At 41.4% G+C, this 25,516-nt stretch overlaps 1 protein-coding gene across 1 annotated transcript in view; it reads right to left on the reverse strand.

Moving 5' to 3' along the window:
- Window positions 1–25,516, reverse strand: part of CSMD1 (CUB and Sushi multiple domains 1) — a 2,061,903-nt gene that overhangs the window by 477,698 nt on the left and 1,558,689 nt on the right. The window contains exons 11-12 of the mRNA XM_069573063.1: window positions 25,167–25,270; window positions 5,061–5,173 (exon numbers count right to left, since the gene is read on the reverse strand). Coding sequence (XP_069429164.1) covers window positions 5,061–5,173; window positions 25,167–25,270 — 217 coding nt within the window. The remainder of the gene's footprint in view (window positions 1–5,060; window positions 5,174–25,166; window positions 25,271–25,516) is intronic.

The following is a 25,516-nucleotide window of genomic DNA, read 5'->3' on the forward strand; positions in this document are numbered from 1 at the left end:
CTTCTCCAGGGAGTCTTTCTGACCCAGGGATCCAGAACTAATCTCCTGCTTGGCGGGCGGACTCTTTACCACTGAGCTACCTGGGAAGCCCAGTGAAACTAGTATCATTATTATTTTCTCCCCCTTTTTATTTTTAAAGAGGAATCTGACACACAGGAGGTTAAATAGCTCACCCTAAGTTACACAGCTGAGTGACAGAGGGTCCTGGGTAGTCTGGCTTCACAGCCTACATCTGAACTAATACAACAAATGTTACTTACATGTACTGTTAAAACCTAGAAAGTGAAACACATGTAAGGATTACTGGTATATATTTTCTGATCATATGATAGACAACTACATTGTCAGTCAAATAATGTGATTATTTATGTATTTGACTGGAGAAGGAAATGGCAACGCACTCCAATATTCTTGCCTGGGAAATCCCATGGACAGAGGAGCCTGGCAGGCTACAATCCATGGGGTCACAAGAGGCAGACACAGCTTAGTGACTAAATCACCACCATATATTTGATGATCACCTGTACAAAATGTTTTTATTTTATTGCCAATTTCTAGCTTAATATAGCACTCTGGAAATGATAGTTTCAAGGACATCTTTTTTTTCTTTAAATTAATTAAGTTGTTGATTCTACTTTAATTGAAGCATAGTTGACATAATCTCATGTTACTTTAGGTGTACACATAGTGAGCATAAACTGACTATGCATATATATATAGTTTATATATATGTGCCTATATATAAATATATACATAGCAGATGCTTGTTGGTTATCTATTTTATGTCAATATACACTAGTATATATACATGCTAATCCCAAACTCCTAATTTATCTGTTCTATCCCCTTTCCCCTTTGGTAACCACAAGTGTGTTTTCTGTGTCTATGAATCTTTTTTTTTTTTGTAAATAAGTTCATTTGTATCTTCTTTTTTTAGATTCCATGTATAGGTGATATCATATGATATTTGTCTTTCTCTATCTGGCTTACTTCACTTGGTATAATCTTCTCTAAGTCTGTATGATGTCTTTCTTTTGATATATGATATTCTCTCAACTTTTAAAATCCCCAAATCTTGCCTTATCTCTCTGTTTGAATTATCTTATAAACTATGGAATATTGCTTTGTCAAAAAACAATAAGTGGCCTTGGACTGGCTCTCTCATGAGGACTGACTGCCATCCACTTTTTTACCACACCTGAGGCTGTAGCTATTCACCGGCTATCAGGGCTGCTAGCAGAGTACTAATTAGGACTGAATGTGATTCTAACTTATGCTGTATGGTCATCAAACTGAATCATGATGCCTGGAGGAATATTCAGTTATAATTGAGAACACTTATATTCGTTAATGTTCAAGGATCCTCAATTTGGGACTGACACTCCTCTCTCAAGTCTTTATCCTAGTCTTTATGGCACATGTCTTACAACTGTTGGGAGTAATTCACAGCCACTTGCTGTTGGGGAGCGTCTGGTATTTGACAGTTGTGTTTAGATTCTACCAGAGGCAGGAGCAAGCACAGGTCAGTGGAAAGGATTCCACCTCTGCACACTTTCTTAAATAACGCAGTCACATAGAAGTTCAATTAAAGGTCAGCTCTAAAACCCCAAATGTCAGGAAGTCTTCAGCAATCATCTGTTCATTCTAGCCCTCACCTTCGCACAGGCCGCAAATACCTTTTGGGAGCATTTCTCATTAAAAAGAGTCAGGACGTCTCCCTCACAGCCATGCTTCCAGCAAGGTGGAATCTTCACTGTGTGTGGATAAGGACACTCCTGTAGGGGCTTCTAGTCGCCACAGGACTTTTCAGTGTGGTCACTCTCCTTCATCTCATATGGCAAGGGTGTAGCCCTGCTATGCTGCCTTCACTGATGGGCTCAAGACACCCTCACCGGCCGGCTTTATGGTTTTGACTTTGGGAAATGCTTTGAATTACTTGCCCTACTGGCTTGGTGAGCAGTAACTACTAGCTGCTTTTTTTCAGCTGCTGAATACCCAACAGTCAGCATTCGGAAGACAAGAGCACACTGTTTCTTTGCTCAAATTCACAAAATAAAAAGCAATAAAACAAACTCCCAGCTCTCCAGTTTGGCATTTCTCATTTTCACATATGTACGCACACATTTGTCATATTAAAGATTTCAATGAACTCTGTAATCAGTGGAGCCAGTAAGATGTTTAAAAAACTGTATCAAAGAAAATGTACATGTAGATAATTAGCAATACGGAAACAACACTGCTAACAGATGCAAAAGTCTTCAATATCCACAACTGAATCTCCCCCAAGCCAATTTTCTAGCTTTTTCTCAAAATAACTTACAAATTCTTTCTTTATATGGGTCCCCTAACAGTAAAATAATCCATATAAAATAACCACTATTTCTACTTTATTACAGTTCTTTAAAATTTGTTACTTCCTTAGAATTTTGAAACTTATGGAAAATATCTAAAATTTTGAAAATTTAAATAGTTATGTGGGACAATGTTTTATTCTGAATACTTACATTGTCTTAGATTATGGTTTATAATGTGCAGTTTCCTTCAAATTGTAGATCTTTTCTGTGTCAGTAAAAATTGTAAGTTTAAGATGCAATTTCCTGGTAATTTTGATCAACTATCAGTGCCAAGGTATTTTCAAGAGAGTGTAAAACGATCCTGAAAAGGCTTCTCATGACCATAACTTGAATTCAAGATGAGAACCGGCTCTTTTCAAACTTAGTGAAAAACGACTTCAAATCAGTCATGGTTTTTGAAAGTATGTCAGCATGTGCAAGGGCTTCCCTGCTGGTTACACAGCAAAGAATCTGCGTGCAATGCAGGAGATCCAGGTTTGATCTCTGGGACTTAATAATCCCCTGGAGAAGGGAATGGAACCCACTCCAGTATTCTTGCCTGGAAAATCCCATTGACAGAGAAACTTGGTAGGCTACAGTCCCACGGGGTTGCGTAGAGTTGGACACAACTGAGTGACTTTCACTCACTCACTCACAGTGTATGTAAATAGCAGCATATATATATATATATATGTATGTATGTATGTGTATATATATACACACACATATATATAAAGTTTTATAAATGAGTTCTTTTATATAATAATTTATAACACATTATTAATATTAGTAAGGTCACCGTATCATTTCTGGGGACACATTTCATTATTTCTTTTAGTCAAATACACGAAGGATCTAAGCTGAAGATACAAGCAGTACATCCATCACTGCTTTGATTTTGCATAAACGCAAAGGAAGAATTTAATATGCCCATGAGCCTTCTTACATGTTTATTTCTTGAGTTAAAACGATGTAATTACTGATACAGAGAACATGAAAGGAAGGCTCTATGGTAGAATGGTCTGTGTGTTCCTGTGTGTATCTTTTTGCCAGTCCAAACAGACGTGCTTCCTGACAGCTATGCCTTGAGGTTGGAATATCATGAGGATCATTTCCGCTCTTCCTCTTCTGGTCTTGGATCCCCTTCTAATTTGTCTCTCTCTCAGTTCTCTACCATTTCTAGCAATCAAGAGCCGACCCATGGATCCCGGGATGCCCCGAGACACATGCTGAGGGCTGGCTGGCTGCCGCGTCGTCACCTTTAGAACCAAAGTGCATGAGAAGGGAGTTACATGGACTAAACCTCTGAGAACCTGAAACTGGAAGGCAGCTTGCTGATTTTGTTTTTTGAAGGGTGGCAGTGAGAAAGGATTTTCGTTTTCTTTCTTCTGTTTTCAGTGGGAACAAGGAAGAGATAATTTAGTTTTTAAAGATATTGTCATTGGATAACGATATTCCTGTGAATCTAGAACTGTTTGTGAATGTCTAACAGAAGGAAATATCACTGATTTCCCAGAAGATGTTGTAGGACACTTGAGAAAAAGCAGGGCTGAGGTGAGGCTGACAATATAGATGGGTACTTGAGTTTGGTAGCTGTGTCCTCACCTCCAGCCAATACTTGAATCAATAGGTGAATATCTGAGGGTCTTGCAAAAGCATGAAAATACAGGTCATCTCAGGTGCATTATATTATTCTTTCTACTTCTGTTTACATTTTGAAATTTTACAAAATTCAAAAAAAATTTTGAAAGATAGCTATCAATATGCCCCGGACAAAAGTTATGTTTCTGGGACTTCCCTGGTGGCCCAGGGGTTAAGAATCCACTTTGCAATGCAGGGGCCTGCTCGGAAAATGAAGATCCCACATGGTGCGGAGTACCTAAGCCTTGAGCCACAAACTACTGAAGCCCATGTGCTCTAGAACCTGCGTGACATCACTACTGCAGCTGGTGCACCACAGATGGAGAGTCAGTCCATGCTCCGCAAAACAGGTCCCACGTGCCCCAACTAGGATCTGATGCAGGCACAGAAATACAGATGTGTTCCCTAGGACATCCAGATGAGAGACTGTAGGTGGAACAGAGAGAGTTTACACAGGCAGCACCCAGAGCTCAGGGCTCTGGGTCACCTGCACAGTAGCTACTTCACTACAGCAACTCTCAGCATCCCCCAACTCAGGGATGAAGCCAGCTTCCTCAGGGATGAAGCCGACTTCCAAAGGAACCTTCTCTTCTTCAGAGCAAGCACATACATAACTCTCAAAGCAAGGTTGTTCGTAGATTCTCCCCAACTCTGTCAAGATTTCCCTGTGTTCCATTAAAAAACCCACACATTTGTGCATGAGGACGCATATAATAAGCTTCATCGAACCGATGCCGTTGAAATCCATACTGTGTTCTAAATGTTCCCCTTAGTTATAATCATGGCAGCTTCCTCCCAAGAGGAGAGAAAATGCCAAGATCTATAAGTACAGACAATTCCATCGCTTGCACATGATTCTTAATGTCACTCTCCATTTTGCCACCATAATGGCCAGCCAAGCTCTCAAGAAGTCAACATTTCCTGCTTGCAAAAAAGAGCTCTAAATACAAGTATAACTAAGGAAGTTGCAAATAAGTACCTGTTTTTAAACATTGTTCTCACTTATCAGTCTCATTTATATCTGAAACATAGAGAATGACCCTGGCCCTCTGTGAGAAAGGGGGTTTTAGTGTGTTCAGATCTTACCTTGGTAAACAGCTTTAAATCCAGGTGAGGCTATGCTGTCATCAGACTGTAGGTGCAGCCACATCTGGTTGCTCATACTCACGATGAGGTCGGGAACACTGGATCCAGTGAGTCTGCAGAGACAAGAAATGCCAAAATCATGGTTTAATGTACCAAATAGCTCCACTTTTACCTTGATGGGGCTGGGTGGGGTGTCCTGCTTAAACAGGCAAGCCATATACATATAAGACCCTCCTTCAAAGAATCTATCGCCATTTGTAATTTATATTCATAATCACAATATCACTGACCTTTTACAGTAATGATTCTATTTTATAACTGCAAACTTGTATCTTTGACTTTAAAAGTCCACATATGGTGAATGACACTTCTGTGTGTCTGGCACTGAAAGTTTCATTTATTGTTGTTTAGTTGCTCAGTTGTGTCCGACTCTTTGTGACCCCATGGACTGCAGCACGCCAGGACTCCCTGTCTAACATCTCCCAGAAGGTGAAGTCACTCAGTCATGTCCGACTCTTTGCGACCCCATGAACTGTAGCCCACCAGGCTCCTCCATCCTTGGGATTCTCCAGGCAAGAGTACTGGAGTGGGTTGCCATTTCCTTCTCCAGGGGAACTTCCCAACCCAGGGATCGAACCCAGGTGTCCTGCACTGCAGGCAGACGCTTTAACCTCTGCGCCACCAGGGAAGCCTAACATCTCCCAGAGTTGACTATAACTCATGTCCATTGAGTCTGTGATGCTATCTAACCATCTTATCCTCTGTCATCCCCTTCTCCTCCTGACTTTAGTCTGTCCCAGCGTCAGGGTCTTTTCCAATGAGTCAGCTCTTCACATCAAGTGGTCAAGGTATTGGAGTTACAGCTCCAGCATCAGTCCTTCCAATGAATATTCAGGGTTGATTTTCTTTAAGACTGGTCTGATCTCCTTGCAGTCCAAGGGACTCTTAAGAGTCTTCTACAAAACCGCAGTTTGAAAGCATCAGTTCTTCAATGCTCAGCCTTGTTTATGATCCAACTCTCACATCCGTACATGACTACTGAAAAAACCATAACTTTGACTATATGGACCTTTGTTGGCAAAGTAATGTCTGATTTTTAACACACTGTCTAGGTTAGTCATAGCTTTTCTTCCAAGAAACAAGTGTCTTTTAATTTCATGGCTGCAGTCACCCTCTGCAGTGATTTTGGAGCCTAAGAAAACGAAGTCTGTTACTGTTTCCATTGTTTCTCCAACTATTTGCCTTGAAGTGATGGGCCCAGATGACATGACCTTAATTCATTAAATGTTGAGTTTTAAGCCAGTTTTTCCACTATCCTCTTTCACTTTTATCAAGAGGTTCTTTAGCTCCTCTTCACTTCCTGCCACATGGGGGGTGTCATTCTCCATATGTGAGGTTATTGTTATTTCTCCTGGCAATCTTGATTCCAGCTTGTGCTTCATCCAGCGTGGTATTTTGCGTGATATACTCTACAAAGAGTCGGACGTGACTGAGTGACAAAGCACACACCTACATACATAATCTGCATATAAGTTAAATGAGCAGGGTGACAATATACAGCCTTGATGTACTCCTTTCCCAACTTGGACCCAGTCTGTTGCCACATGTCCAGTCTAACTGTTGCTTCTTGACCTGTACACAGGTTTCTCAGGAAGCAGGTCAGGTGGTCCGGTATTCCCATCTCTTTCAGAATTTTCCACAGTTTGTTGTGATCCACACAGTCAAAGGCTTTAGCATAGTCAAGGAATCAGATGTTTTCCTGAAATTCTTTTGCTTTTCCTATGATCCAGGGAATGTTGGCAATTTGATTGCTGGTTCCTCTGCCCTTTCTTTTTTTTTTTTTCTTTTTGTTTTGCTTTATTTTTTAATTTTATTTTTTAAATATAAATTTATTTTAATTGGAGGTTAATTATTTTACAATATTGTATTGGTTTTGCCATGCATCAACATGAATCCGCCACAGGTATACACGTGTTCCCCATCCTGAACCCACCTCCCTCCTCCCTCGCTGTACCATCCCTCTGGGTCGTCTCAGTGCACTAGCCCCAAGCATCTAGTATCATGCATCGAACCTGGACTGGCTATTCACTTCATATATGATATCATACATGTTTCAATGCCATTCTCCCAAATCATCCCACCCTCGCCCTCTCCCATAGAGTCCAAAAGCCTGTTCTATACATCTGTGTCTCTTTTGTTGTCTCACATACAGGGTTATCATTACCATCTTTCTAAATTCCATATATATGTGTTAGTATACTGTATTTGGTGTTTTTCTTTCTGGCTTGCTTCATTCTGTATAATAGGCTCCAGTTTCATCCACCTCATTAGAACTGATTCAAATGTATTCTTTCTAATGGCTGAGTAATACTCCATTGTGTATATGTACCACAGCTTTCTTATCCATTCATCTGCTGATGGACATCTGGTTGCTCCCATGTCCTGGCTATTATAAACAGTGCTGTGATGAACGCTGGGGTACATGTGTCTCTTTCAATTCTGGTTTCCTCAGTGTGCATGCCTAGCAGTGGGATTGCTGGGTCATAAGGCAGTTCTATTTCCAGTTTTTTAATGAATCTCCACACTGTCCTCCATAGTGGCTGTACTAGTTTGCATTCCCACCAACAGTGTAAGAGGGTTCCCTTTTCTCCACACCCTCTCCAGCATTTATTGCTTGTAGACTTTTGGATCACAGCCTCTGCCTTTTCTAAATCTAGCTTGCACATCTAGAAGTTCTCAGTTCACATACAGTTGAAGCCTGACTTGGAAAAATTTGAGCATTACTTTGCTAGTGTGTGAGATAAGTGCAATTGTGCAGTAGTTTGAACATTCTTTTTCATTGGCTTTCTTTGGGATTACAATGAAAACTGACCTTTTCCAGTTTTGTGGCCACTGCTGAGTTTTTCAAATTTGCTGGCATATTGAGTGCAGCACTTTCACAGCATCATCTTTCAGGATTTGAAATAGCTCAGCTGGAATTCCTTACCTCCACTAGCTTTGTTCATAGTAATACTTTCTAAGGCTCACTTGACTTCACATTCCAGGATGTCTGGCTCTAGGTGAGTGACCACACCATTGTGGTTCTGTGGGTCATGAAGATCTTTTTTTGTACAGTTCTTCTGTGTATTCTTGCCACCTCTTCTTAATATTGTCTGCTTCTGTTAGCTCCATACCATTTCTGTCCTTTATTGAGCCCATCTTTGCATGAAATGTTCCCTTGGTATCTCTAATTTTTTTGAAGACATCTCTAATCTTTCCCGTTTTATTGTTTTCCTCTATTTCTGTGCATTGTTCACTTAAGGCTTTCTTATCTCTCCTTGCTATTCTTTGGAACTCTGCATTCAAATGGGTATATCTTTCCTTTTCTCCTTTGCCGTTCACTTTTCTTCTTTTCTCAGCTATTAGTAAGCCCTCCTCAGACAACCACTTTGCCTTTTGCATGGCTCAGAGGTTAAAGCATATGCCTGCAATGCGGGAGACCTGGGTTCGACTCCTGGGTTAGGAAGATCCCCTGGAGAAGGAAATGGCAACCCACTCCAGTATTCTTGCTTGGAAAATCCCATGGACAGAGGAGCCTGGTAGGCTATACTCCGCAGGGTAGCAAAGAGTCAGACACGACTGAGCGACTTCACAAGGTGATGGTTTTGATCACTGCTGCCTGTACAAGGTGTGCAGAATTTTCCATGCTCAAATGTGGGCAGCACTGGACAAACTGGGAGGTTTGGTCACCCTCTGTGGTAGAAAGATGTCCCTTCCTGCTGGATGAGGGACAACATCACACCATGAACATGGAAGCTTGTCTAAGCCAAGAAAATTCTGGTTCATTCACATAATGTGTGGCTTGCACAGTCTGGAATTTTAATGTACTTTTACCACAAAATGCCTTTAAAAATTGTACCTTAGGATGGACTCTTCTTGAGCAGTGAAGATAAATACCAAGCCATGGAATGACAGGGAGGAAACATGAACACATTGACTAAGTGACAGAAAGCAACCTGAAAAGGCTGCATACAGTATGAGTCCAACTCTAGGACTTTCTGGAAAAGGCAAAACTATGGAGACAGTTAAAAAAAAATTCAGTCATTGCCAGGGTTTGGGAAGTGGGAGGGATGAACAGGTGCAGCATGGGGAATTTTTAGGGTAGTAAAGCTACTCTTCATGATACTGTAATAATGGATATATTACAGATACATGACGGATACTGTAATGATGGCTACATGTCACTGTACATTTGTCCAAACCCACAGACTTCAGCATTGAGAGTGAATTCTAATGTAAACCATGAAGTTGGGTGATGATGTGTCCACAGAGGTTCATCTTTGGTTAAAAAAAAAAAAAGAGCACTTCGTGTGGGATCTTAAAAATGGTGGGGGTAGGGGGCTGTGCATGTCCACAGACAGTGGTGGTGTGGAAAGCTCTGTACCTCCCTCTTAGTTTTGCTCTGAAAATAAACCTGCTCTAAACAAAGCTAGGGGACACACACACACACAGAGGAACTCAAAGGTGATGACACGTTAGAATACTGAGCAGAACAGTGCACACAGCTGACGGATTTGGCAGACGCACTGAAGGTCCCTTCTGCATATTAACACCCAGGTCACAGCGAACAGAAGTTTCCGTGAAGCATTCATCGCGTGTTAACAGAACAGTCACACAGCGGCTGCCATCAGCCTGTGAGAGGAAACACTAAATTCATTGACTGAAGTCAACGTGTGGACGGAAAAGCATGCGGAAAAGGAAAAAGTGTAAGGAAAAAAAAGTCAATTCAGCCAAAACCAACGTCTGCAATCAGAGAGGAAGCCCCACTGTCAGCAAAGTTGTTTTGGGGGTAGGAGCACATGGCCCGCCCCGTGGATCACACCACGGGGGTCAACACTGCCCTCTCAAGAGCTCGGCTCCTTGGAGGAAGATGAGCAACGGTTATTACACGTGCAGGTCCTCAGTGTCACTCGGATGAGAGAAGGGTTTCAGCGAGAGACGCGCAGGCATGGAACAGATGCTTCTTTCTGAAGATTCACCGGTACACGCTGCTCTATGTGCTTGTTTGAAGACAGACTGCTTTCCCTTCCCTGTGCATAGATTTTATTCACATGAAACATACCAAAAATGGCAGTGAGCATGGGTGTCTGCTCTGACTTAGAAAGCTATACTATTCTTTCTTCTGTTGCTCAGTCCTTCCAGAAAGTATCTCTGTCCAGCCTTTTGCTTTCAACTATTCTATGTACATAAACATTTCACATTTGTCTCTTACAAGCGTCAAATATTTGTTTCATATTTTCTCAATTTTTATTTCATTTGCATTATTCTTATCCAGAGACTTTAGACTTTTATTTAGAATACAATTACTAGCAAATGAAAGCTCATATTTCTGGGTGTTCGTGCTTTTTTGATTAGCCAATGTTTTTACTGTCTCTTTAACAGCTTGTTTCTTTTTCCCAAAACTACAAAGATACCATTCTGTTGTCTTTTTACTTCTTTTATTTATATTGAGAATACATCTATCAATCTTATATTTGCCCCATCGAAAATAAAACTTCATTGCATATGCTACCTGTAAGATTTTTTCCTGTTTTTTCAGCAAATTTATTATAATGTGCCAGGCTGAGGTTTCTCTTGTATTATGCCAAATGTCTTCTAGAACTTCTTGAGGCTTTATCCTGATGTCTGTTGTTAACCTTGGAAAATTCTTCATGATAATGTCTTCAAATATTAGTTATGCCCCATTTTCTCTTCTTTCTCTGCTTCAATTCCAATTACACATGTATCTTCTGCACATTTTCTTCTGCTTCAGGTTGAATATTTTCTGCTATTCACCCGTCCAGCTCAGGCCATATCTATTGAGTTCTTTATTTCAGATGTTGTATTTAAAAATTCTTAAAACTTCCATTTGATCTGTTGTTATGAATTCCAGCTTTCTGGAAAAATTCTTGATCATTTTATTTATATTCTGAAATACATAAAACACAATTATCAAAGACCCTGAGTGACAAGTATACTATTTAGATGTCCTTTTCTTTTTCTATTGTCTGTCTCTTGATTTTGGGTCACTGGGGGGTTCGTTCCAGACCCTTTGGTTGAATGCTAGACTTGGTAATAAGCCATGGTAGAAGCTGTGCTTTTATCTTCTTGGAAAATTTAATTTTCTCCTGGCAGTGAGAGTAACCACCTTGATTCAGTCAGTCTTTGGAAGGACTTCAGGCTTCTTTTCAAGGTTGTTGATTTCTCACTGCTTATGCCCTCTTCTGCCACAATTCAGGGACAACAAGTGTATGTATCTACACACGCCATCAACGAGTCACACTAATTTCACCTCTTCCACATTCCTTTCACCATTTCCTGCTTTCTGTCTATACCTTCTCAGTCTGAGTGTCTCCTGTCAACATCACTGAAGTAGCCTCCTGACTTATCCTCCTGGTTCTGGTACCACTTCCACCCCTTGGCCCTGACACTTGACTTAATGTTAAGTTTCTTAAAATGCAGTTATCTTGTAGAAAATGTCCACACATTGAAAAGATGTATAATGCCAAATTAATCACTTTAGGAATATCTGAGTGCAAATACTTTGAATTTATTTTATTTCTATACTGGAATTTTATTTCTATAATGGAGTTTTATGTTGGTCTGCATATAAAACTAAGCATGTACACTGCTATACTACAAAGTTCCTTCAATCAAAATTAAATTAAGATGCTGTGAATTACTTTAGTTTTCAAATTTAATCCTGATACTTAAGTGATTTCTGTGTTTATGAAAATTATTGAAAATGGCTTGACACAATCATTTATTATTTTTTTAATCATTGATTTTTAAATTAATTATTTAGCAAAGTTACCAATTACTTAACCATTCAGAAAGTATTTTATGTTTTTTTTAATTTTACAAAATTATTTTCTAATTATTTAAAACAAAATACTTCCCTTTTTGTTCCTCTTTTTCTCCCCCCAGAAGTGTTTTAGTTTGCTAGTAGTGACAGAAATGTATGTTTAGAATAAAGAAGCAAATATTATTACCCTCTGCAACTGTTTGTTGAAAACAGGATTTTTTTTCTTTCAACAACTTATAATTGAAAAGTAAAATAAATGCTATTTTGGTAAAATATTTTAACAGCCATCACAACACATAAGCTATAACTTTTCTTTAAAACATCTTTATTTTATCCAAAATTTACCTTCTAGTATATATATTGTTTTAAATTAAACTTAAAAATAAGATTATTCTAACTAACCACTAAGATATTCAACTTCTTTCTTAGGAAACTATATTAAAATTGTCTTTTGACAAGACAGTTTTAATATAGTTTCCTAATAAAGAAATATGCGAGAGATCAAAAGAGACACAGATGTACAGAACAGTCTTTTGGACTCTGTGGGAGAGGGAGAGGGTGAGATGATTTGGGAGAATGGCACTGAAACATGTATAATATCATATAAGAAACGAATCACCAGTCCAGGTTTGATGCAGGGTATGATGCTTGGGGCTGGTGCACTGGGATGCCCTGGAGGGATGGTACCGGGAGGGAGGAGGGAGGGGGGTTCAGGATGGGGAACACGTGTACACCTGTGGTGGATTCATGTTGATGTATGGCAAAACCAATACAATATTGTAATCAGCCTCCAATTAAAATAAATAAATTTAAAATTTAAAAAATTGTCTTTTGGGAAAAAAGCCATCATATTGGAGCTGTCTGGCTGCCGACCACCCTCTCCTTCCATCTCAGAATTCTTAACCTGTTGCTCCAGTCATATGGGCATTTTTAACAATTCTCTAAAAATATCAGCACTTCTAGGCCTCCAGGATTTTGGTAAATACTGAAATCACTGCCCAGAGTGCCTATGCTCCCTGGATAGGAAGCAGGAGTTCTTATAGACTTTGAAAATTCTCACTTCACATTTCTTCACTCTCTTAGGTGAAGCAGGTTTTTTTTTTTTTTTCTTCTCCAGGTCATTGTAGAATAGTACACTGCAGACACTTCACAAAGGTATCACAGGCATCTATTAATACTTCCTCCTCCTCCTTCCAAATTCTAAACTTTGAGTGCAAGTTTATGTCACCTGACCTTTTCAGCCCCCCGACTCTTGCATATAAAATGCACCATTGCTTTAAATAACTGCATACATTTAAAAAAATGAATCCCTATTAAAATTTAATAAATATCTTCATATTTAAATTTCATAGAAATATCTCCCACTAATGATTTAAATCTTCATTTGATCTTAGCATACCAAGGACTTGGCATCTAAGGTTCTGCTGAAGCTATGCCTTTAATTTACCCTGTGATTTTAGCTACATTATCTTACATCTATGTCAGTTTCTTCTTCCGGGAAATGATTGTATGAAACTACCTTAGAGGGGTCTTTTAGACCTAAACATTTCTTGTCTTCTTGATAGAGTTCAGCCCTGGTGGAGCCATGGTAACCTCAGTAGTCTGACATGCCTCTGTGCAATAGGATCAGTGCTGACCTGAAAGACTTACAGTCAGAGAAATCAGCAGTTTCTTTGAATATAAGTCCCAGCATATTGAATCATTAACCCAAAAGGAAGAAAATGACTTTTGATTGTGTGTTTGTTCCTTTCCTACAACCAGAGTTCACTGCTATCAAGAGAACAGCTAAATTCTTTCACATGAAAAGGAATCATTGCTCTCTAAACTTCACTGATGGCTCAGATGGTAAATAATATGTCTGTAACGTGGGAGATCTGGGTTCTATCTCTGAGTCGGGAAGATTCCCTGGAAAAGGGAATGACAACCCACTGCAGTATTCTTGCCTGGAGAATTCCATGGACAGAGAAACCTGGGTCCTGGCGGGCTACAGTCCACAAGTTGCAAAGAATTGGACACAGCTGAGTGAGTAACATTCTCATGAGACAATAAAGGACTTCTCTGGTGGCTCAGATGGTAAAGAACCTGCCTGCAAGGCAGGAGACCCAGGTTCAATCCCTGGGTTGGAAAGATCCCTTGGAGAAGGGAATAGCTACCCATTCCAGTATTCTTGCCTGGATAATTCCACAGACAAAGGAGGCTGACAGCCTACAGTCCATGGAGCCACAAAGAGTCAACTAACACATGTGGCAATAATTTCATGATGCTTTGTTTGCTGCTAATATTACACTGTATATGAAAGCAATCTCATTTCTGAACAGGTCTTTTCGGTCCAAGTTGAAGGAGTCAACATTTCTACCTTCATATATTAATACATGAAATATGTTTTCTGGAAAGGAGGTATAAACTCAAACTGACAATTTTCACTCAGCACTGCTGCTGCTGCTGCTAAGTCGCTTTAGTCGGGTCTGACTCTGTACGACCCCATAGACGGCAGCCCACCAGGCTCCCCCGTCCCTGGGACTCTCCAGGCAAGAACACTGGAGTGGGTTGCCATTTCCTTCTCCAATGCATGAAAGTGAAAACTGAAAGTGAATTCGCTCAGTCATGTCCAACTCTTAGCGACCCCACGGACTACAGCCCACCAGGCTCCTCTGTCCATGGGATTTTCCAGGCAAGAGTACTGGAGTGGGGTGCCAGTGCCTTCTCCGTTCACTCAGCACAGCACCATACAATTCCCATGTCATGTGGAATTTGTAGTTTGTTTGCTACTGATGAATAGAACTTCCTTGTAAGACCAAGATATGTTTATTTACTTACCTATCCAAGGACATTTATGTTGTTCACAGTTTCGCAATTAGGAATAGAGTTAACTCTATTCATGCATGGTAAATTTTATTACTTTATGATAAATCCCACCTAGGAGTGGGATTGCAGGATTATATGATAAATAAATATTTAACTATATGAAACTGCCAACCTGTTTTCCAGAATGGCTGTACCATTTCACATCCCCACTTGCAGTCTCAAAGAACACATAGCGTATAATTCTATTTATGTGATATTCTCAAGAAGACAAAGTTTAATGAGGGAGAACAAATCAGGGGGTCAAGATGCAAGGTGGGAGAAGGCGTGGCTGCAGAGAGACAGCACAGTTTTGAGGGTGACAAGCCCCTTGTATCCTGACTTTGCCGGTTTATTTATATTTATAGATCTGTGCTCCAAAAAAGTCTATTTTACTGTATATTCCATAAAGAAATCATTTTCTCAAACCTAGAGATTAAGGAAGTAAATCTGAGCTAACTTCCTTGAGGTCTAGGAGACATGGGTTCATTCCCTGGTCAGGGAAGATTTCATAGCTGCAGGACAACTAAGCCCAAGTACTGCACCTACTGAGCCCACGCGCCTAGAGTCTGTGCTCCACAACAAGAGAAGCTGCTGCAATGAGAAGCCTGCACTCCACAGCTAGAGAGGAGCCCCAGCCTGCCGAAACCAGAGAAAGCTTGTGCGCAGCAACGGGGACCAAGCACAGCCAACACTAACTAACTAAAATAATAAAAATTACAAAACAAAACTCTGAGCATGCCACAAAGCTATCAAAACATGAATCTGATGCAAAGTAACACCTGGAACACATCACACCTGCAATGAACTGCCAGGTACCTGAAAGGAAAGAGTTGTGGGGAACCTTTACAAGTAAACGTTACAAGTTACAACCTGGCCTAAAACTGACCTGTTTTGAAGCTTTGCAGTTTTTTAACATCAATAAATTTCAGAATATCTGGATAAAGTATAGGAAATACAGAGCAATTTAGAATATACATTGTAGTTGACTATGTGCCTTGATTGGGTTGATGCAATGTGCCAGAGATAAATAGGGAGAAGCTAAGACACCGTGTGTGGTTTTTGTAGCATCTGACAAGTACCTCCCTCCCTCTGGGATGGAGTAAGATGCCTTCAGGGAGAGTCAGAGATGCCCTAATACAAATTCTCAGAAAAGAAGGCAGAGCGTATCATAAGTTGACATCATCATTAAACAAACGAGGAAGAGGGGATCTTGGAACCATACGTTTGTACTCTGAGGTTCAGTTCATTTCAGTTCAGTCACTCAGTCATGTTTGACTCTTTGCGACCCCATGGACTGCAGCATGGCAGGCCTCCCTGTCCATCACCAACTCCCAGAGTTTACTCAAACTCATGTCCATTGAGTCGGTGATGTCACCTGACCATCTCATCCTCTGTCATCCTCTTCTCCTCCTACCTTCAATCTTTCCCCACATCATGGTCTTTTCAAATGAGTCAGTTTTTTGCATTAGGTAGCCAAAGTATTGGAGTCTCAGCTTCAGCATCAGTGCTTCCAATGGATATTCAGGACTGATCTCCTTTCGGATGGACAGGTGGCACATCATTAAGAGCCTTTCTGACCAGATCCTGAGGGCAAATCCCCCTGAAGGCAGCCCTGATCAGAGTTCCAGGTTCTCCAACCCACAGCATCCCACTGGCTCCTCACACAGGGGACCTACAGGTAACGCATCTATTTATACAATATGTACCAGAACAGGAAGAGGAAATGTCAATGACTCCAGTATTCTTGCTGGGATAATCCCATGGACACAGGAGCCTGGCGGGCTACAGTGCACGGGGCCGCAAAGAATTGGACATGACTGCACCCAGTTCAGCAGCAGAACAGAGGCCGGAAGTGGGAGAGTGGCAGGACTCTGGCTTTTGCTTCAAGTTGACTTTGGAAAGTCATTTTAGGCTCTGGTCTTATAGGACAGATATTTTATTACTATTATACATGAAGTTAAACCTGGGGATCTACAGTACATAAGCTGAAGTTGTTAAAATCTCCCCACTGGCACCAACGTGAAATTAGAGCAAGCTTTTTGTTGACTTTGACTCTTGCACAGGTAAGCTCCACCCTCGAGGATGCAGCTGGTGTCCTTCTCGTGATGTCAGGTGGACCAGCACCACCTGTGCAGGGGATGGCGAAGGGCCTGGTAACCACAGGTGTCCAGGGCCAGCCTCCCCCTCCCCCAGAGCCTGGGCTCCCTTTTCTGAGGAAAGACACAGAAGCAGGAGAACCTGCGAGAAAGACCACCACACCAGTGGCCCGACCCAGGAAGATTCTGTCTGCAAATCTGAGACTGAGACTCCCTCTCTCCCCTCCCAGAGATGGGAGACGGGGGTGGAGGGGACAAGGCATGAGCTGGAGGAAGGGGCAGCGAATAGTGTGAGCTCCACGGGCACCAGCCAAATGGAGCAGGGCACTGCCATAGAGCAGGGGTCCTCAGCCTCCGGGGCCTGACACTTGCTTATCTGGGGTGGAATTCATTTAATGATGACAAAGTAAAGTGAGCAATAAATGCAATGTGTAGAGTCATCCCCAAGATGTCCCCCATCCTGGTCCATGGAATACTTGTCTTCCACCCAAACCTGTCCCTGGGGCCAAAAAGGTTGGGGGCCACTGCCTTACAGGCCCTGATAATGAGCCCATTACTGGAACCCAGCCTGCACATGTTGGCCAAGAGCTGCATATTAAGTCTAACCAGGGAGACTGTCTGCTGAAATAAGAGGTTTATGTAATTTCTAGTACATCACAACACGGTCGACAAAACAGCCAGGGTCTGCTCATCACATTAAGAGCTGAGAAAATGACAACTTGAATGAGAAAAGACAAACAACGGACAACACCTGAAATGAATCAGCTGTTGAGGTTACCTGACAAGGATTTTAAAGCAGCCATTGTGTAAATGCTTCAATCATTTACAAACTCTCTGCAATCAAATGAAAAACAGAATATTCCAGCAAAGAAAGAGAAGTTATTGAAAAGACCCAACTGGAAATCATAGGAGTGAAAAGTACAGCAATAAAAAATATAATAATAGATAATAAAATAAAAGTAGCTGGACGGGCTCATAGTAGACAGAATGGAGACGCATAGTGACATGAGAACTCGAGAAGGGACGACAGGATCCCCTTCACTGACCGCAGAGAGAAGACGGAGTGGAAGCAACACTAGCAACCTGTGGACAAAACCCAAAGGCCCAGCGTCTCATCATCCGAATCCCAAAAGGAGAGAGAAGAGAGTGGGGCTGAAAGAGAATTTAAAGCAATAATTGCTGGAAGTGCCCCAAATCTGGGGAAACATAGAACCTACAGTTCTAAGAAACCACGAACAGGATAAACTCAAATGAATCCACGTTAGGACACATTTAATTAAACTTTTGAAAACCAAAGATGAAGACCAAAATCTTGAAAACAGCCAGAGAGAAGTGACTCAGTGCTTATAAACACCCCTGGGTGTGTCAGTGGATTTCCTGTCTAACAATCCTGGAGGCCAGGCTATAGAATTTCTAGGTCACGAGACTGAGGGTCCAGACAGATTCAGTGAATGACAGTCCAGATCTCTTCCTTCTTCCTGTTAGTAAATTTCACATCCAAAGGCAGTTCTGAGCACCACATAATTCATTACTTTAAGGCAGAGATAATAACCACAGCAATATAATCACATCGCTTTGCTTCATACTTTTAGCCTTTCTCAAACAATTTTTCATTAGCTGTTTCATTTTGCACTTGAATGCTTTTGGGTTGCAAAGTCAGCACGAGATGGGGAGCCAAGCTTGCTGCCCTTAAGGTGCATGCCCCTCGTGTTTTTTTGTTTGTTTTCTTTTAATTTTTGTTTACTTTTAGTGGTGCTGGGGGGCTCTGGGGGCTTACTGTCTAGTTGCAGTGTGGGCTTCTCACTGCAGTGGTTCCTCTTGCCATGGCGTGTGGGCTCTCATGCAGGCTAAGTATCAATAGTGGCAGCTCCTGGGTTCTAGAGCTGACTGATGAATCCTGGCGAAGAGATCCTTAGCTCTGCAGGGTAACAGTGCAGCAAGGAGGGCATGCATTTCCAGCTTCTTAGGGAAAACTGCTGCAGTGAGTCAATGCTGTAGCTGTAGCTGTCAGGACATCCGGGACAGGACTCAGGCTGGACCCTGAGTCTGGACCCCAAATGTGCTGGGACAGGCTTTGCTCCGTCTCCCACAGGCACTGCCACTGGGCTGTTTCCTTGGGACTGATGGCTTCTCCTCCTCCATGGGAAGGTTCCCCAGAGACATGGCCCCCAGAGGCCCAGGTCAGCTTGCTCTCCCAGACACCCCAGAACAGGTACATTCCCAAACCTGAAATACAGGTGTCCAGGGGTCCGGCTACCTCCCAAATGATAGGGCTGTTGGAACAGAGAACATAGGTCCTCTGACTCTCCTCGGGGTGGTGTTAAAGGTTGGAAAGTCTCTGAACTTCTCCACCTGCAGACCACCTCCCCATGCCCACCAAAGCTTACTTTTATCCACCTCTGTGTCCTACAACAACTGAATTTCAATAAATACTTCTCCAAGAACTCAAGGAAGAAAGATCCCGCATAAGAGATGGAGGAAGGAAAACTAGCAATGGATGGAATCCACATGAAGAATAGAGCATTTAGGATTTGAGTCTGATCTGCAGTCTTGTACAAATCCGTGCTCAAAGTCAACACCATTACGAGAAAGACCATATGAAGAAAATGTTTTGATCATGAGGTTCCAGAGTTCTAAGAATCTAAGGAGTGTACTTCTTATCTAATATAGGGTTTTGCCTAGAGAGAATTTAGGTACCTACCTTTATGTTCTTACTCTTTTTTAATATAAATTTATTTATTTTAATTGGAGGCAAATTACTTTACAATATTGTATTGGGTTTGCCATACATCCTCACGAATCCACCATGGGTGTACACGTGTTCCCCATCCTGAACCCCCCTCCCACCTCCCTCCCATACCATCCCTCTGGGTCATCCCAGTGCACCAGCTCCGAGCATCCTGTATCATGCATTGAACCTGGACTGGCGATTCATTATGTGCTTGGAGAAGGAAATGGCAACCCACTCCAATGTTCTTGCCTGGAGAATCCCAGGGATGGCGGAGCCTGGTGGGCTGCTGTCTATGGGGTCACAGAGTCGGACACGACTGAAGCGACTTAGCGGCAGTAGCAGCAGCAGTCTTAACATAAATTGCTCAGGCTTTTCTCCAAAGCATTGAGATGTACTGTGACTGAATTCTGTAATAATGTCCAAAGAAACAGGCACACACATCAGTTTTCAGTGTCTGCCTTGTTAGAGCTGTTTTGAAGTTTTTTAATAAAAAAGTGAATTTTGCCCCTTCACCCAGCACCTGCAGACAACAGGAGAGGTAGGTTGTTATAGTCACATGAGAGATGGAGCCACTGAAACAACAAGCAATAGAGTGGGAAAGACTAGAAATCCCTTCAAGAAAACTGGGACATTTCATGTAAGGATAGGCACGATAAAGGACAGAAGTGGAAAGGATCTAATAGAAGCAGACGAGATTAAGAAGAGGTGGCAAAAAACCACAGAAAAATATACAAAAAGTCTCAATGACCCAGATAACCACAATTGTGTGGTCACTCACCTAGAGCCAGACATCCTGGAGTGTGAAGTCAAGTGGGCCTTAGGAAGTATTACAATGTATAAAGCTAGTGGATGTGATGGAATTATAGCTGAGCTAATACAAATCCTAAAAGATGGAGTTTTAAAGTGATGCACTCAATATGTCACCAAATTTGGAAAACTCAGCAGTGGCCATAGGATTGAAAAAGGTCAGTTTTCATTCCAAGCCAAAGAAAGACAATGCCAAAGACTGTTCAGATTACCATACAATTATGCTCATTTAAATACTCAAAATCTTTTACTGAGCTTTAGCAGTACCTGGATTGAGAACTTCCAGATATGCAAGCTGGATTTAGAAAAGGCAGAAGAATGAGAGACCAAATTGCCAACATTTATTGGATCATAGAAAAGGCAAGGGAATTCCAGGAAGATATCTACTTCTGCTTCACTGACTAGGCTAAACCTTTGACTGTGTGGATCACAACAAACTGTGGAAAATTCTTGAAGACATGGGAATATCAGACCACCTGACCTGCCTTCTGAGAAACCTCTATGAAGGGCACGAAGCAATAGTTAGACTAGACATGAAACAACAGACCAGTTCAAAATTGGGAGTAGAGAACTTCAAGGCTGTATATTGTCACCCTGTTTATTTAACTTACATGCAGAGGACATCATGTGAAATGCTGGGCTGGATGAACCTCAAGCTGGGATCAGGATTGCCGGGAGAAATACCAACAATCTCAGATATGCAGATGATACCATTCTAGTGGCAGAAAGTGAAGAGGAACTAAAGAGCCTCTTGATGAGGGTGGAAGAGGTGAAGAAAAAGTTGACTTGAAACTCGATATTCAAAAAACTAATGGCATCTGGTCCAATCACTTCATGGCAAATAGATGAGGGAAAAGTGGAAACAGTGACAGATTTTATTTTCTTAGGCTTCAAAATCACTACAGACAATGACCAGTCATGAAATTAAGAGATGATTGCTCTTTGGAAGGGAAAGTATGACAGACCTAGATAGGGTATTAAAAAACAGACATTACTTTGCTGACAAAGGCAAAGCTATGGTTTTTCCAACAGTCATATACACAGGTAAGAACTGGACTGAAAAGAAAGCTGAGCACCCAAGAATTGATGCTTTAGAATTGCGATGCTGGAGAAAACTCCTTAGAGTTCTTTGGACTGCAAGGAGATCAAACCAGTTAATTCTAAAGGAAATCAACCCTAAATCTTCATTGGAAGGCCAGATGCTGAAGTTGAAGCTCCAATCCTTTGGCCACCTGATGTGAAGACCTGACTCACTAGAAAAAGACCCTGATGCTCGGAAAGATTGAGGGCAGGAGGAAATGGGGACAACAGAGGATGAGATGGTTGGATGGCATCACCAACTCCATGCACATAAGTTTGAGCAAGCTCCAGGAGATGGTGAAGGACAGGGAAGCCTGGCATGCTGCAGTGCATGGGGTTGCAAAGAGTCAGACAGGGCTTAGGGATGGAACAGCGACAAAGTCTCCTTACTGGTTAATGGATGAGTAGTGACAAGTAGTCAGGCAGAGGCGATACTGCTTGCTCGCAGATTTCCCTGATACTAACTATCCCTCCCCTAGACAGATGGGCACTTACAATCTGTCATCTATGTCGGTAATCCTCAGAACATCCTGAAATGAATGCCACTTCCCATGCACCGGCTGCTAGTAACTGCAAAGGCCAGAGGAAAGTCTTGAAGGACCATGTCTCTGAATACAGTTCTTCTGCAAATTACATCTGAGAAAGTTATCAAGATGTATTGTTGAAGAGGTCTCAAGAGATATTTGCCTAGTGAATTAATTTGAAGTCTGTCATTCTGTAAAAGTAACCTGAATAAATGCATCCAGCTCTTGGGAAGAATCAGCTATTAAGAGTTTCCCTAATATTCAGTTTTTCTCCTTTGGGGTCAAGAAATGAGAAAATAAAAAGCCATTAACAGAAATTAGGCTTTTGAAAACTATATTTAGAATGAGCCAGTTGGCTCTCTCAGTTTCTGAATTTCTCCTTAAAATTAAGATCTGAATAGAATTCCTCAGCCCCCCTAAAAATGGAAATGTGTAAAATATTGAGCCCAACATAGTATATATCAGACACCCATAAGAAAGGGTTCTTAACCCAAATTTTATTTGAAATACATATCAGGAGATTCAGTGATTCAATATACTTTCTGGTATATAACCATCTGAGCATTGCTGCCATGTCCAATTAGATTTTAAATTCTATAGTAGGAATCCAGTATGTCAGGTCTGACATAGTAGTACTCGAAAATGTTTGTTGATGTATCCCCTAACATTACCAGTTTATCTGAAGACACCAGCTGTGATTCCCCCATTCATTCTTTTTCTGTAATTGTGTGAGAAAATACGTCAGTGGCTTTGCCTTCCTCTATTACAAATGATTAAATGCCCAACTGATCTTCGTTACATTATGTTTCCCAATGGGCATCTCACTTTGATTCAGTTGACTATTTAGTTTTTCATTTATAGATTTGAGCTATTGGGAGGAGGTTCTAATAACACTTATGTCAACGTAACACATAGCTTGCTGTTGCTCTCTAACAACAAATAGCATTGAAAACAATGGGTGCGCAGCCACAGATCTTTAATGGCGACCTAAGGGACTTTATATGGCGCTACTTGGCCACATTTATATTTTATATTTTGCATTTAGTTGAAAACTTTTCTCATTTGTTTTAATGACACTCCTTCTTAAATTAGACACTATGGTAATAATAAAGCTATCTCGTATGTGGGTTGTATTTCTTTGCTCTCCAGTGTGTTCACAGGCATTATTTCATTTTGCTCTTTACCACAGGCAGGAAACGTTTATTATACATATTTTGTAGCCATGAAAACACAGGTACAGAGTGGGTCACAGATGGTTAAGAGCAAAGCTCTGGCCAGAAACTCCATCTCTGGCACCCTGACCCCATCACTGTGCACTGAGTTGGTGTCCAGAAGTGCCTCTCCACACCTGTGCCAGGCTGTGTGCCTGCCATCAACATGGCACACTGCAAACATATAGACGTCCAGGCCTTATCCTGCAGAAATCCAATTTTTATAAATGAATGCAATGTGGGGGCTAGTCATTGAGGAAGAGTGAGAGGAAATAAGGACCTTCATATATTGTGGTGGAAGAAAATCTATATAGAGTTTTTCCTGAAGGCACATGAAACAGTATGACTATTTGTACAAAGTAGTTTATTGCATAGCTGCTTAGGAAGGGGAAATTATTGGAGGGATGGGGAAAAGCCAAAGGTTATCAGTGATAAGGAATACAGACACGGTCAGAATCACTAAGTCTGAACACCTGCTGGATCAGGCACCAGGTTTGTGAATTGGGGTAAATCTAAGCCTCGGTTTCATCACTTGTATGATGAAGACAGTATTAACCCCTAACTTATAGGATTAAGGTGAAGGCCAAAGAAGATAATATATATTAGCACAGTGCATAGTACACAAGACGTTCTCAATAAATGCCATGAGATTACTACTGTTATTATTATAATCATCATCATAGGCCATGGGCCAGTAACATTATTAATTATTATTAATTATTATTAGTTAATTATTTAATTATTAGTAGTAGTAGTTATAAAACATGAGATAAAGATATGTACTGACTGGAAAGTATGTCCAAGACACAACAAAGGAGAATAGAGTGTCCCCAGAGCCATCAGAATTCAGGCCCATTAATTTTAAAGGTATAGACAGACATTCAGCAGCAGAACTTTTTTTTACAACGCGAATTATCACATAAGTAACTAGTCAGTAAGAGAATAAGTGGGCATTACAGCCATTACTATTCCACTATTGTCATTGTTTCCTAGCTGAAGCTATCAAGGGTAAGCTTTCTCTCAAACAAACAGAAAACCTCAGCCATGAATAAGTAGATTAAGAGAAAAAAGGTGAAAATCCGGCAGAATGACTTTCATTTGTGAAACCAATTTCTGGTTTAGGTGTCTCCGAAGCCCCCGCAGGAAGCTGTCTGTGTAGGTTGCAAACGCAGAGCAAGGGGCTGTTGAGACATTCCCTGTTGTGCTGAAGATACTGAGTCAAGATGCCCCCGGGGTCACAGCTTTAATTCTGAAAGAACAAGCCTGCTAAAAACTGACCAGACTCGTCTTATGGCCCTGCATCTGCAAGAGGCTGAAAGCATCCAGGGTGAAGGGGTGCAAGCCCCCTCTGTGGGTGCAGACTCCTCTGTGGGTGCAGACCCCTCTGTGGGTGCAGACCCCTCTGTGAGTGCAGACCCCTCTGTGAGTCCAGCTGCAGCGGAGCAAGTGCAGGGACTCTGCTGCTGTACCTGGCAGGGCTGCTTCTGAATCCCCCAGGACTCTGGGTTGGGAGGTCCACAGACATGCAGGGTGTTACCCCCACTCTTCTCCCCACCATCTCTGCTACAGTTCGTATGCAGCTCTACAGAATGCAAGGCTTTGGGAAGACACATGGCCTCACTGTAGAAAATATTTGTACTTCCCCAAACATGGATAATAGAATAAGTGGAAGGAGATTGATAAGGAGGAGATGAATTGAGAAACTTATCACCTCTACTTTCTGCTTTCCAATATATTCTAAATTTTTGCCATATTCTTAATGATTTGAAATAAAAAGAAAAACATTGACCGAGATATTAATAGGACATAATGCTGAACTAATTCTCATGTGAAATCAGATTTGGATGCCACTAATGTAGCCACATGTGGCATCTATTAAACTTCTGATTGGGAATGGAAAGTCTGACCAGGATCTCCAGTCCACACCCGTGTCTGCACAGACACCTCCCCATCCCGGGAAAGAAAAAAAAACAAGGGAAGATGTACTCACACATACAAGACGGTCCTGGTGTCCCCTACTTTTCCCGCGTCGCCCACGGTTAGGGTGTCGTAACCTCTTTCTAGCTCAAACTCCTCAAAGGCAAGCTTGATGACCTGAATCAAACACAAGACAGAATTACTTAGCATAATGGGAACTCCCTAGGACCTTGCATACTGCATATATTCAGTTGAAGAATTAATTTTGCTCCATAATGCCATTGTTATTTCAAATGATATCAAGTTGCTTTTTAAAATAATGATTCTGTACATTTGAGAGCCCCTGATTATAGGATTCTATGGAATTCAAAATTGCTATCACTCCAAAGATATTATCAGCTTTAAAAATGAAATCAACCCATA

The sequence above is a fragment of the Ovis canadensis genome, chromosome 26 (assembly GCF_042477335.2).
Source record: "Ovis canadensis isolate MfBH-ARS-UI-01 breed Bighorn chromosome 26, ARS-UI_OviCan_v2, whole genome shotgun sequence".
Taxonomy (NCBI): domain Eukaryota; kingdom Metazoa; phylum Chordata; class Mammalia; order Artiodactyla; family Bovidae; genus Ovis; species Ovis canadensis.